The sequence below is a fragment of the Kogia breviceps genome, chromosome 9 (assembly GCF_026419965.1).
Source record: "Kogia breviceps isolate mKogBre1 chromosome 9, mKogBre1 haplotype 1, whole genome shotgun sequence".
Lineage (NCBI taxonomy): Eukaryota > Metazoa > Chordata > Mammalia > Artiodactyla > Physeteridae > Kogia > Kogia breviceps.
This window is the reverse complement of record NC_081318.1, coordinates 42934743-42949559: the sequence shown is the minus strand read 5'-3', so window position 1 is coordinate 42949559 and position 14817 is coordinate 42934743. Positions and strand designations below refer to the sequence as shown.

The 14817-nt window shown below is 39.6% G+C and overlaps 1 protein-coding gene across 1 annotated transcript in view; it reads left to right on the top strand.

Annotated features, from left to right (window-relative positions):
• Nucleotides 1-14817, top strand: part of NPSR1 (neuropeptide S receptor 1) — a 152609-nt gene that overhangs the window by 37576 nt on the left and 100216 nt on the right. Inside the window, 2 exon segments of the mRNA XM_059073969.1 lie at nt 6607-6679; nt 6682-6733. Of these exon segments, the coding sequence (XP_058929952.1) occupies nt 6607-6679; nt 6682-6733 (125 nt within the window).

The following is a 14817-nucleotide window of genomic DNA, read 5'->3' as shown; positions in this document are numbered from 1 at the left end:
AGGGTCTACAGATCCTCTTAATGAATCTCATTCCCCAAGTCTAATGAAGCAGCTTTGGGAATCCAAAGCTTTGCAGTCTGCTCCTGCCTATCTCACTTTAAATTGTGTGCTCCCTGTGTTACATAGTGATTCAGCCTCAATGGAATTAGATGCTTTCAGAGCTCTGCTTTTGATATTTCCAACCCACCTAAGCCAATTACTGAGGCTTGGAGCAGACCTCAGAGCCTGATGCTGTGAATGACAGGTGGTACACTGGTCTCAGTGACAGGACAGCAGAGCTTCTTGGACTGCTGGCTGAGAACTGAGGCTGAATCATAACCTTCTGAGACTTCATTTCCTCTCTTGGGAAGTATGATGTATTCTCTCCTTCCTATGTTTGAGATACTCATCTTCAACATCACAGAAATAACAAGAACCATAAAATGAAACATGAAAATGTAAAGGGTAGAGAAAGCCCTGTGATCCCTGGGGCAGACGATGCAGCTACATCTTGTGTGATATTTATGACTTCTGTTGTGTGGAAGCCACACATTACTCCAGAGTCCATCCATCCAAACACATACTGAGCATTGACCTTACTCTCAGTCCTGGGGAAGACAGTCATGAAACCGACTCAGCTCCAGAAACCCAGCTTCAGACAAGTTTGGGTCAGAAGGAAAATGAAGATCTGTTTCCCACTTGAAAATTGAGAAGAAATGAGGCAGCTTCACCATCTCTGGACTAAAATTCGAGCAGAAAGCCACTACAGTAAGCAGGGCATGGACTTTCAGTCAAGCAAAGCCATGTTCAAACTCCATCTGTATCGCTTATAAGCAGGTATCCTAGATAGCAACTTCTCTGAGCCCTATTTCCTTACCTATAAGATTGAGGACAGTGTCATCTCAACATTCAGGCTGTGACAATTGGCAGCCTGACCAATGAGTACCTATTTCCAGAGTACCTATTATACACTACAAACTAAGTCAGTCAGGTGCTAGATTAAAATGTGATTCGCTCAAATAATGTTAGTTCCTATTCACTCTGTGATTGTTAAAGATACCTTAGAGTTTTTTTGTTTGTTTTTGTTTTGTTTTGTTTGTTTTCAGTTTCTGAGACTGCAAAGGAAAATAGGATTATCATTCCTTGGATTTGAATAAATCATGTCTTCCTCTCCTGACAAATCTGACATATCTAGTTTCAACAAGTCATACAGCTAAATGTCCTGTATTTCCTGAGATAATTTTCATTTCAAGTAACCTCTTATGATACTTATAAGTACCCTTGTCCTTGTCATCAACCATATATCCATCCATCAGATATTTATTAATCACATTCTATGGGGAAGATAAAATGCCAGTCCAAAATGGTGACTCAGACTTAATGCCTGGCCTCATGGAAATCTTTCTGGCTCTGGAAGCATATCTCATGGAGTCAAATCTCAAGTATCAGCCTCACGACAGCACCAGCATCGTCAAGAGAACACTGCAATTCATCCCTCTCAAGCCAAGGTTGTAATTTTCTGATCTGCAGGAAGCTGGGGTCACTGCATGACCTCAGTAACTTGAGGTTAAAAACCAATTAGTCAAAATCCCACAACTATTTAACTGAATTTAAAACAGTCTCTAGTCACTGAAAAATTCCAAATTCACCTATCCCCTCTACTCACTATTGAGCATCTGGCTTGAATTTTTGCCTCACATGACCACTAGGGGGCATTTAATCCCCAACTATATTCTTAAATACTGGTTCTGAGAATGGTGTTGGTATGCCATCCGTACCTGTGGCGAAGAGGCGCAGGTGGGAGGCCCGTTAGGCTCAAGTGAAGTTTCAGCAGACTGGAACTGAAAATAGGAAAAAGAGGGTAAATTCAAGCATCATTCTTAAAAAGAAGTGAGTTATTTATAAATCACTGCTCAAACCTAAATGTAGTCCATGCAACTAAGAAAGGAGATAAACCAATTTTTATTTTGTGTGTACCATGCATCAGTCACTGAGCTAGAAATCTCCATTTTTGTCATCATATCTATCCATCACAAGTATCCTGAGACAGATTTTATTTTTGTCTTCATTTTATAAATGAGAAAACAGGCTCAGAGGGGTTATCACTTACTGATGTGTCACACATCTAGCAAGTCGTAGAGAATCTGATTCCAAATCAGGCTGCTTTGAATACCTACTCACTTTTCTACTAAATGGCTCACGTGACTGTGATGCTCAAACGCCTCTAAACTTGTTTCCCCAATTCCTATCGTCACAATTCTCCAAATCCTCGTATTACCCTGGGATGCGTGTGTGTTTAGGTGTATGTGCAAACATGGGTTTAAGTATACTATGAATAAATGATCCTACAACTATGTAATTGTTTTCATACTTAATGACCTTGGTACAACTTGATGAAACAGGATTTAATTTTGGCTGGGTATAATTTATACAATCTACATGTTTTAGTCTCTTTTGTAGTGCCAACACTTTATACTAGAGACGATTCACTGATACTGAATGAATTAACAAATAAATAAACATGGCTCTTGGAAAGCAACAGTAGGGAACTTCTTTCATCTGGAAATTTCCTGGAGCCAGTGACTTAAGGTTGAGATTGTCTTTCAATAGAAAACTCCAAGGCAGAAGGAGTGGACCTGATTTCACAGGATTTGTTCAACCTGCTCTGTACACATCATCTAATCCCAAGGAGAACAGACCCTGACCTGTTCACAGAGCACCCTGGGACGGCCAGCCCAAAGCACAGTTGCTGCAAGCTCCTAAGAAAAGGCTCAGCCGAGCCAGCCCCGACGGCTCCAGCCCTCCTGAGACTTGACCTCCAATTCACTGCTACATCTAACTGGGACAGTTTGATTGGCACTGTTTGTCACTCTGTGCTCCCAGCAGAGCGGTTCTGATCCCCAAGCCTACTTTGAAGAGATTGGATGCCTAGGTTGGGATCATGCAGTTCAAAGATGAAGAAAGCAGCCATTCCATGCCCACTGGGAGGCCAGGGGGCTCCTCCATTAGAGAAACTTGATTTCTGGAAATCTGACTCTTGGTGTCGGCAGCATAATCACCAACACACTTTGTGAAAAGCAAATCGTTTACCCAGTTCAGTGTTGCGTTTCTGGAACTGTGGCCTAACTGTGCTTACCAAAGGCACTAGTTATGTCAGGAAAGGGGTGCATGAAGAGAGGTGTATTCTAGAAAAGGCATTGACTTCTAGTTCACAATTACCCTGGCTTCACTTGATTAACTCTCCTACTCTTTCTAATTCTCAGCCAAAAGGGCTTCAGAGTGTAATTTTAGTTAGAAAAAATTCAGTGTCAGAAGTAGAAAATAGGGAAGGTTGATGCCCACCTGCTGGAAAATTGGAGGTTATCTCTATAAGGTGTAGAGGAGGTAAGACACCCGAGCACAGGGTAGCAGACTCATTCTCTTTCTCTCTCTGTCTCTCTCTCTCTGTCTCTCTGTCTCTCTCTGTCTCTCTCTGTCTCTCTCTCTCTCTCTCTCGTGCAGTAAGAGTCACCCTGGATAATTGGGGAGGGGGTGTGGGCCCCCAGGGAATCCAACCACAGGAAAGGTCAGCCCAGAGGCTCAGTCTGGGGCAGATTTCTGTGGGAAGTTAGCTGAATGACGCACACGCCAGCTGCTTTCTCCCAGCTAAAGGGATGCGGGAGCTGGGCAGGCCTGGGGATGGTGTTGGTGAAGACAAGCGACTCAGTGAGGAAAACAGTCTGTATTCCCGGCCTTCCCGCCACTCTACCATCCCCTGCAGAGTGCCAGGCCTCCTCCTTTGTCCGCTTCCTGACACTGCTTTCTCCCCATTCACCATGGAGAGCTGGATTTCTGATCTGACAAAGAGACATCACAAGCATTCTAACTTTTCCCTTCCTTCTTCATCTGAGACTGAAGGAGTTCAACAGAGATCGAAGTACTACTGGACAACTGTAGAAATAAACTACCCTCCACCACTACCCAAGCAGAGAAAATTTGCTGAATGTGATACAGTGCTTTGTAATTCAAAACAAGAAATTACTTTAAGGTATCAAAATGCTTCTCCAGATGAAAATGATTTCCTAAGAGAAATAGGAGAAAGTCATGGAAAATCCCTCATTTCCATTCTCAGCAGGGCTGGAAAGGACTTCGCAGGCCCCTACCTGTCACATCACCTGCCCCAAATGCTCCTTGATCTTTTCTGAACCATGAACACCCGTAGGGTGCCATCATCCTCCCTGGCAGCACAGTACATTATGACCATATTGGGGACATAGATGCCTTATGTATCCCCTGTATCATTTATCAGCATCATAGTATCCATGAGACCTTCTGCTAGGAGAGATTTCCAAGCCACCTATTTTCTTGCATTGGTCCCCAAGTTGCTCTACAGTTTTATAAAGTAGGTCCTCCAAGTTCAAACCACTTATTTATGTCCCACCACCTACACACACGATCCTGAATGGAGAACATCAGTCTGGTGCATCAAGGCTTCCCCTGCTGTACTTTCTCCCGACAGCACAGGTGTCCATCAATCTTATAGAACAGAATTCTCCTACAAAAACTCTTTCCCTCACTCCACTCAGAATAACCCTTTTCAAAATAATTAGTTTTCATTCCTGATGCTTTCTCAGTGCCACCCATATGTAGGCTGCTAGAGAATTGAATCATCCAGAAAAATGTGACCCTTCTGGTTAGAAAAGGACCAGAGAAAAAGCAGGAGGCCTGGCACTGAGCAAAGACTCTGCTCTCCAAATGGGAGATGATGTAAGCAGGCTGGAGGTGAAGTATCTGCCACCTGTGCTCTTCAAAGCAGCAGAGGTCATCCACCCTCCGGCCCTCCCACTCCAGTTGTGCACCCACCCGTCCCCTGGCACCACCACAAGGCCCGTCCTCCTTAACTTCTACCGTTCTGTGGCTCCAAGGCCCTGACCTCCACCAGGGCCTCAGGACCCATCTGTAAATGTGAGATGGAGAACTTTAATATCAGCTTGATATTTATTTGCTATGGATGTGTGTGTGTGTGTGTGTGTGTGTGCATGCTTATGAAGTATTTTTCAAAGGATAGGAAGGATATACAGTGTAATCAAAAGGATATTTACCTTCTGCAAGACAGGAGTTGATCAAGATGGAAAGTGGTGGACAAAGGGGATTTGAGCTTTATCTGAATTATTATCGGAGAATTTATCTGGCTGTTGTTGTATAATTTAAAATTAATTTAGTATATAAAAAGTGCTGCCGTGATGCCTCAGATTCTCAGGGAGTGTGTCAGTCAGGGTTCTCCACAAAAAATAGAACCAATAGGAAGATAGATGATAGATAGATATAGATAGATAGATGATAGATAGATAGATAGATAGATAGATAGATAGATAATATATTTTATTGAGAGAGAGAGACTTATTTTAAGGAATTTGTTCATGTGATTGTGGGGACTGGCAAGTCTGAAATCCTTAAAGGCTGGAAACTTAGGCTTGATTTCTATGTTCCACAAGGAATTCTTGAGGAAGCATTCCTTCTTCTCTGAGAAACCTCGGCTTTTGCTCTCAAGGCTTTCAACTCATTGGTTGAAGTCCACCCACATTAGGGAGGGTAATCTGCCTTTATTTAAAGTCGAGTGATTGTAGATGTTGATCACATCTATAAAATACCTTCACAACAACCACCTTACACTAGGGTTTGACCAAACAGCTGGGTCCTCTAGCCTGGCCAGGTTGACACATACAATTTTACCATCACATGGGGTTTCTTCAGGCTCTTCTTACCATCTTCTCCAAACAGGAGAAGCACTTCTCATCCCAGTCTTAGACGTGTGCATTCTTACCAGGACTCTGCCCAGACCTTTTGGGCTGAAGTCTCTTGGCTTCTGATCTCCGACTTGCCTCTGGACCCCCTTGGCTCCCTGTTCCTCACCCACAGCTCAGCCCGCCCGTCCTTATGTCCAACCCATCCTGTTGCCCCGGGCTTCTGCTTATTCTGGGCTATGGACTTTAGGTAGATGGAAAGTTCCATTTGAAGGAAGAGTGGAAAACTTTTTATGAAGATCTTGACATTTTAAATGAGTAGCATTCCTGCTTTTTTCATCTTTACTAATTATACATTGTTCAGTGGAACTTTAATATTACTATATTATACAATTCTGTCAAAGGAGAAATAGTAAGATAACCTATACTCACACTACCCTAAAATAACCACTCTTAGCATTTTAGTATAATCTTCATGCCTGTCATTGTTAATAGCTACATAGTAGTTCACTGAATTGAAGTGCTTTATTTACTTAACTATCCTATTATCTTTCAACAATTTCCAATTTCTTCTTACAATAAATATGCACATCTTTGTGATTGTAGTGTTCTTTTTCAAACTTAGAATTCTTTCACATAGGCTTAAAATTGTTTGGCAAGAATACTGTGTATACATTTTTGTCTCTTGACATACATTTCCAAATGGATCTTTTTAAAGGTTGCATCAATTTACACTGCTGCCAGTGTAAATAAGGACCACTGTGTCTTTGAGAGTAGAGCTTTGACAGGTGGGGATAGGAGACCAGGAGGAAGACATTTCAACATCAAAGCCTGAGCCTCGCATTTTGTAAAGTACCCTGGTCCTCACTGATACACCAGTTTTGTGTTGCTTTGTTTCTCACAGACTGAGCAGTCGATAAGTCTGCGGGTCCTCTTTGTTTTCACCATTGTTGGAAATGCCATCGTGCCGTTCTCTACACGAGAAGGAAGAGGAAGTCGAGAATGACCTTTGTGACTCAGCTGGCCATCACAGGAACATAACTGCAGTGTGTGCAGAATGCCAATGGCTCCTCACTTTCAATTGTTTTACCAATAGGATTGGTGTATTATCAGTCCAAAATGCAACCGCAAATTTGGGAGAAATTTCTATAGGGATATAAAACTCAAATTTGAATTTTTCTTCCAGCAAATTTAACATATTTAAATATTTATAAGATTCCATTATAAAAATAACTCCTCATACAACAAATTTGAAAATATCATTATCAGTGCTACCAAAGCGTTCTAAAGGGTTCTACTTTCCCTATACACAGCAGCCTCCATGGTTCACTAAGGTGATATGACCATATCATACCACCTTATGAGCTTAAAGAATATATCCCAGAAAATGGAGTAAAGGGTAATTAGGATCATCGAGTAAATGCAAAATTCTTGGATGAGGGTATAATAACTTTCTTTCACCATATTTTTTCAATTACAGTGTTGTAACCCACATTCTACAAAACTATGTGTTCTTCTAGAGTGTAAGAATTTAGAGGTGGTAAGGATATCAGCTTAGAATTTAAAGTACTGTCAAGAATAATAATAAATGAACAACTGAAATTTCACCATCTATTGTCAAAAAGAAGAGTCGCGTGTTCAAGTCAAATCCATAGTCTGCTCTGTTAACCTGGGCTTAATTTCTCACGAATGTTCTGGATAGTCTAGATAAATTAATTTGTTAATTCCCTCTGGAAAAACTCAAGGGGTCAGATCAGGAGCATTTCACCTGAAGCATTCTTGGAGAGAGAAAGTTTGCCTAGAGTCTGAGATTAGGCTAACTTCTTATTTAAGGTGTTAAAATTTCCTTCATACACATTTTACCATGATCTCAGATCCTGTAGTAAGGGATTTGAGAGTACATATCTGAGTCTTCAGTATGTATAAAAAGGTTACTCTGGTATCAGCTGAAGGATCCTATTCTTTCAGATTTACATATATTTGAGTCCCCTATCCTATGCTAATGGCCTCCCCAAGATTTCTTCAAATTTTCTGGACTTTATATTTTTAGTCATCACTTCTGGTTCTTACTTGCTAACCCTGCTGAACCTTTGCTCTCTTTTACAGGCATCTCACCTTCCCTAGTCTTTTTTTTTTATATATACTGACACTAACAGGGCACTCAGCTCCCCTTTCTTTTATATTCTTTAAAATCATCCACAGAAACATAACTTTCTATGTTTAAAAGACTTTGTCAAATGTTTCTGGCAACAGAGGGAGATTGCACTATAGAAAAGCAAATATATTAAAATTGAATTACATATTTTTAAAACTTTCAGCTACAACCAGTTGTGTCTTTGACTCTCCGATGTTGTTTTGTAGGATGACCAAATTTTTTCACATAAACATATTCTTGAATCATCAGATTCAACTGACATCATCAGTGACACACATATTTGGAAAATTAAATTCAGAGACATTATTCCTGGCTCTTCTGATAGAGAAAAAGAAGCGTTAACAGTTATTACTGGGTAAGGCAATATTAATGCCCTTCATTAAATAATATTTTCCATCATGATTCACCTCCTAAGGGCAGCTTCCTACTTACAGGCCAGTATCCTTGAATGATTCTTTAAGGAACATTTTGATTTCCATTTAGTAGGTGAATCAATTGGAGTTAGATTCATCTGCACATCTAAAAAATCCAGATAATGGTGGCTTAAGTTTATAAGGATTTATTTTCATCTATGTAAAGAATTCTGGAGGTAGACGGTCTAGGGCTCATCTTTTATTTTCTTATCACTGGGGTCTCAGGCTCCTGTATATTTTTACTCTATTAAAGGACTTTCATACTCAAGGTCACCTCATGGTATGGATGGCTCTTGGTTCAAAGTGGCTGCTAGAACTCCTGCCATCATCCCCAGATTCTAGTCCAACAGAAAGGACAAGAGGAGGAAGGACAAGAGGGGCTCACGCCAGCTATGTGTCCTCTTAACTGGCATTCCTAGAACTCCCACCCATTAATTTTTGTGTGCATCTCATTTGTTATCTCTAACCAAAGAAAAGCTGGTAAATGTTTTTGTTTGTCCATTTTTAACCCATTGGCCAGAATAAAATCAAGCTTCTTTTCCTAAGGAAGAATGAGAGAACAGAGATAAGTAGCAGTCTCTGGCATAGCTTGTCTTCCATATTTCAGTTTCCATTGAGAACTGAGAAGTTTAGACAATGAATCTCTGTTTGACTACCCATTTGACTGCTTTGAAGGTGCTTCCTCCAGAGTGCCATGCTTTCTTCTTCAGACCGCATGTCTTGGAAGGCCAGCACTTCGCATGTTGTCCAAACACTGCAGTGACCCATTGGATGACTGCCCCATTAAGTAGATAAACTCCTATTGTTGACTATTCACATAACCCCCCCACCCAGTTTTTGGCTATTTCAGCAATTCTGCAATGAATATTCTCACAATTAAATCTTGTGAGCATTCTTTATTATTTATTTAAGAAAATTTATAGACATGAACTTACTGCATCAAAAGAAGACACTTTTGTGAGCTTCAAACTGGCCAATGTCCTGTTAGGTCACCCAGGATTAAAAGATGATGAAAAATGTCATGGGACAAATGCTCTAGAAGCTACCAACACAGATCCACACTGAGTCTTGTTTAAAAAGGACCCTGAAAACAAAAGCCCTATTGGCTTGCAATAGTTATAGAATCATGACCAGTTCCTTGAGGACATGGATTCTCTTTGTTCACCTGTAAATGTTCTATCTGTACCTACTCAAGTCTAATTTGCTTATTTTAAAAAGGAGCATTTTCTTCCACCCTAGCTAGTGTATCAGAGAAGAAGCCACACCTAATTTGGCCTTTCTTTCCCCCACAGTAACTATAGCAGCACTCGTATTCGTGAAAACAAAGAACACATCAGTTACAAGACATTTGAAGAATTGTTTTTATTTTGCATCTGTATATATATATATATATATATATACACAGGCTCCGGACGCGCAGGCTCAGTGGCCATGGCTCACGGGCCCAGCCGCTCCATGGCATGTGGGATCCTCCCGGACCGGGGCATGAACCCATGTCCCCTGCATCGGCAGGCAGACTCTCAACCACTGCACCACCAGGGTAGCCCGCATCTGTATATTTTAATTCACTTCCCTCTTCTCCACATTTCTGATCCTTTCAAAAAATCTTACCTAATTCTTCTCTATATCTTCCATTAGGAATTTTGACTGTAGGTTTAGTCTTGAGAACAGAAGGAAACCAGAAGTTCTTAAAGCTGCTATTTTGGCATATTCTGCCATTTTTAGCACTTCCATTTTAACAATCTATTGGATGAATTTAATGACTGTTTATATTTTATGAGCTAAAGTGCCAATTAAAATTTATTAGTCATTTATCATCTTCAAGACTGACTTGTCTGTTTTATTCAAATGCCATAAAGAAGGGGAGCTAATAAGAGTAACTCCCATTGAGTGTTCAACCAAGGAAAGACAGAAAATATATATTTTTGGCACATATTCAAATAACGTCCTTCTTCTGATAGGACCAAATCTTCTCACATTGGTGGAAATTAGCTTTGCCTCAAAGCACTTTCTGGAGAGCAGTTTACTAATGAAGGTATGTGCCACCCTTGAAAGCCTTCCTGTTAATTATCTGACAGCAGAGAAAATTGAGAGGTTCAGCAAGGGAGGTGAGACCAGGAAGACTGAGGTATTCAAGGCCATCCATGGAGTTCACTACCACTTCCAATGCTAATTTCACTCACTTTTTCCCTGGGGTTTTGAGTTGCTTACTCAGTTCATTTATTTATTTTAATTCTGCTCATTCATTTTAAAAATATTTTTTCAGCTTTATTGAGATAAAGTTGACATAGACTATGTATAAGCTTAATATGTACAAAGTAATGATATGCTGTATGTACCTATTGCAGTAAGTTCAGTTAGGATCCATCACCTCACATAGTTACAATTTGTGTTTGGCGGAGGAGGGGAGTATGTTAAGAACTTTTAAAATCTACTCTCTAAGCAACTTTCAAATATACAATACAGTATTGTTAATGACGGTCACCATGTTGTACATCACATCCCCAGAACTTATTCTTCTCATAACTAGAAATTTGTTCCCTTCGATCATCTTCACCCATTTCCCCCAATCCCCACCTCCGGCAACCACCAATCTGTCCTCTGTTTCTTCTATGAGTTCTTTTTTTTTTTAGATTCCACATATAGCATGTCTTTCTCTAACATTTCATAATGCCCTCAAGATTCATTTATGTTGTCACAAATGGGAGGATCTCTTCATTTTTATGGTTGAATAATATTCCATTGTGTATGTGTACCATGTATTCTTTTTTTATAAATTTATTTATTTTATTTATTTATTTTTGCTTGCATTGGGTCTTCGTTGCTGCGTGTGGGCTTTCTCTAGCTGCAGTGAGCGGGGGCTACTGTTTGTTGCAGTGTGTAGGATTCTCACAGAGGTGGTTTCTCTTGTTGCGGAGCATGGGCTCTAGGCGCGCGGGCTTCAGTAGCTGTGGCACTCGGGTTTAGATGCTCTGCGGCATGTGGGATCTTCACGAACCAGGGCTTGAACCTGTGTTCCTTGCATTGGCAGACAGATTCTTAACCACTGCGCCACCAGAGAAGCCCTATACCATGTATTCTTTATCCATTCATCCACTGATGAAAACTTAGGTTGTTTCCATGTTTTGGTTATTGTTATATAATGCTGCCATAAACATGGAGGTGCAGATACTTTGAAGATAGACATTTTATTTCCTTTGGATATATATACACAGGAGTGAAATTGCTGGATCATATGGGAGTTTTTAATTTCTTAAGGAAACTCCATACTGTTTTCCACAGTGGCTACACCAATTTACATTCCCACCAAAAATGTACAAAAGTCCCCTTTTCTCCACATCCTCATCAACACTTACCTCCTGTCTTTCTGATAATAGCCATTCTAACATTTGTGGTGATAACTCCTTGTGGTTTTGACTTGCGTTTCCCTGGTGATTAGTGATGTTGAGCATCTTTTCTTGTACCTGTTGGCCATTTGAATATTTTCTTTGGAAAAATGTCTATTTATGTTCTGTGCCCATAATTTAAATGGATTATTTCTATTTTGGCTATTGAGTTGTATGAGTTTCTTATATATTTTGGATATTAACCGCTTATCAGATATATTGTTTGCAAATATTTTCTCCCATTCCATATGTTACCTTTTCATTTTGTTGATCATTTTTTTTTATGCATAAGTATTTTAGTTTGACATAGTCCTGCCTGGTTATTTTGCTTTTGTTACCTATGCTTTGGGTGTCATATCCATAAAATCATCACCAAGAACAATATCAAGGAGTTTTTCCCTATGTATTCTTCTAGGAGTTTGATAGCTTCAAGGTCTTACATTTTTCTTTAATCCACTTCAAATTAATCTTTGTGAGCAGTGTAAGATAGGGGGTCCAGTTTCATTCTTTTGCATGTGAATATCCAGTTTTCCCAGCACACTTATTGAAGAAATTATCTTTTATTCATTGAGTATTCTTGGCTCCCTACAGTCAACTATTAGTTGACTGTATATGCATGGGTTTATTTCTGGTCTCTCGATTCTGTTTCAATGGTCTATGTGTCTATATTTATGCCAGTACCATACTGTTTTGATTATTACAGCTTTGTAGTATATTTTGAAATAAGAACGTGTAATGCGTCCAGTTTTGTTCTTCTTTCTCAGAATTTCTTTGGGTATTTGAGGTCTTTTGTGGTTTCATATGAATTTTAGGAGTTTTTTTCTATTTCTGTGGAAAAATGCCATTGAAATCTTGACAGGGATTGCACTGAATCTATAGATTGTTTTGTGTATTATGGACATTTTAACAATATTAAATTTTCCAATCCATGAACAGGGGGTATCTTTCCATTTTTTTGTGTGTTCTTCAATTTCTTTAATCAGTATCTTACAATTTGCTGTGTGCAGATCTTTCACCTCCTTCATTAAATTTATTAAGAAGTATTTTATTGTTTTGGATGCTATTGAAAATGGGATTGTTTCCTTTATTTCTTTTTCAGATAATTGTTAGTGCATCGAAATGCAGCTGACTTTTGTATGTTGATTTTCTATCCTGCAATCCAAATCAGGCAAAAATACCAACTAAGCTCCCTAGCCAAATGGGGTCACCATCTGTGATCTTTGCTCTGGTGCATGTGTGAAGAGAAATGTCACCTGCCAAGATCTGAGCACTGTTGCTATAAGCTCCACTCTTCTTCTCTGCTTGTTTCTGATCCACAGTGGTCAAGCCCTGCAGATTTTCCCAGTGATTCTTGTGAGTTGAGACCAGAGGAGGCATCCTAGGAAGCATCCTGCAACACTGGGGGAAGTGGATGCTCACTTTGGGATATTTTTTCCCCACTGGAGAAATTGTAGGCCCAGTAGAGCCCTCTCAGTGTGGCCTGGTGCCTGCCTGGGGGAAGGACGATGCTGTCAGAGTGTAATTCTTCAAATTACCGTTCTAACATGGTCCTACTTGGTCTCTGAGGTCCAGGGGGTGGTTTCACCTCACTCCTGTGTTCTAGCATTTTCAAAATCATGTCTTGTCTATGGACACTTCCTAGTTGGTCTTCTTGTGAGGGGGACTGAAGTCAGGAATGATCTATGTTGCCATCTTGATGACATTACTTGTAATTCTTCCCTTTCATGATGAAAATGCTTAAGACTATGGATTTTTTTCTGAATTCATAAATTTTATGAGCTAATTCTTATTGTTTTTATTTTCCAAATATTTTAGTGTTGAATGTTAAATTTCCTCTTTCACTACTAAATAACTATTTAGTCGTTTTTGGTTATTTTTATCTTTAATTTCCAGGCAACTTTATTTTTCTTTAACATTTTGTAATTCACATTTAATTTTATTGCCTTGCAGTCAGAGAATATTTTTAGAAGGATTCCTGCCTCTTTGGAATTTACTAAAAGTACCTTTGATATAACACGTAATTATTTATTTTGAAAAATATTTAACGTTTACTAAAAATTAGGACATAATAATTAAAATTGTGGAAATTTAAAAAAAAATCACCTAAATGAAAAAAAGCAATGGTTGTTTATTTAGAGCTTACTATATAGCAAGGAAGTCAGTCAGTATCATTTGTGTTGGCAGGACTCAAAGGTAGGCAGAGGAGTGGGAAAGCTTTGTAACACAAAAAATAAAAGAAAGAAAAGACTGCAGGTGTGCCCTGATTGGAAACTGTTGGCATGGGAAGCAGTAGGCAGACTAAACAGAAGCACAGCATCCTATGTGATTGGTTAGCATTGAATATTTGTCTTTCTCTGTTTGGTCCTAAGTTGGAAGCAGAGTCGGTTATTAATAAGGGAAGCTGTCAGTTATTAATCAAGTGCTGCCTATTTGGGGCAGATCGCTACAGCAGTTATTGTTTGGCTTTCTGGACTGGTTGCTACAGATAGTAGGTTGGCTTCCTGAGCTGGTTACTTCAGGTTGCGGTTCAGAGTTCCATTTTTATATAGAGTCTGGTCATTGTCCATATGTATATTCAGTCTCTCAATGTATTCTTTGTGCTTATCTTTCTGAATTTGCCCTTATTAATTACAGTCTTCAGATTTTCTCTATTTCCATATATGTACTTCTTGCCTATTTGATATGTCATGAGTGACTAAAAGTGCTGTTAAAAAGTTTCACGCTTTGTCTCATTTTCTCCCAGTATTTTTTTTTTTTTTTTTTTGCGGTATGCGGGCCTCTCACTGTTGTGGCCTCTCCCGTTGCGGAGCACAGGCTCCGGACGCGCAGGCCTAGCGGCCATGGCTCACGGGCTTAGTTGCTCCGGCATGTGGGATCTTCCCGGACCAGGGCACGAACCCGTGTCTCCTACATCGGCAGGCGGATTCTCAACCACTGCGCCACCAGGGAAGCCCTCTCCCAGTATTTTTTATCAATATTTATTTTATAAATTTTAACATTTTGTTATTTGGCTACTAAAGGCTCCTGACTAATATATCTTTAATATAGGTCTGAGTGCTTAATGTTACACACATACACAAACATAATCCTTCTAGTTTCATTTATTAGCTTGCTTAAATTTTATTTATGTGATATTAATATTAAATGCATTTATTTAATTT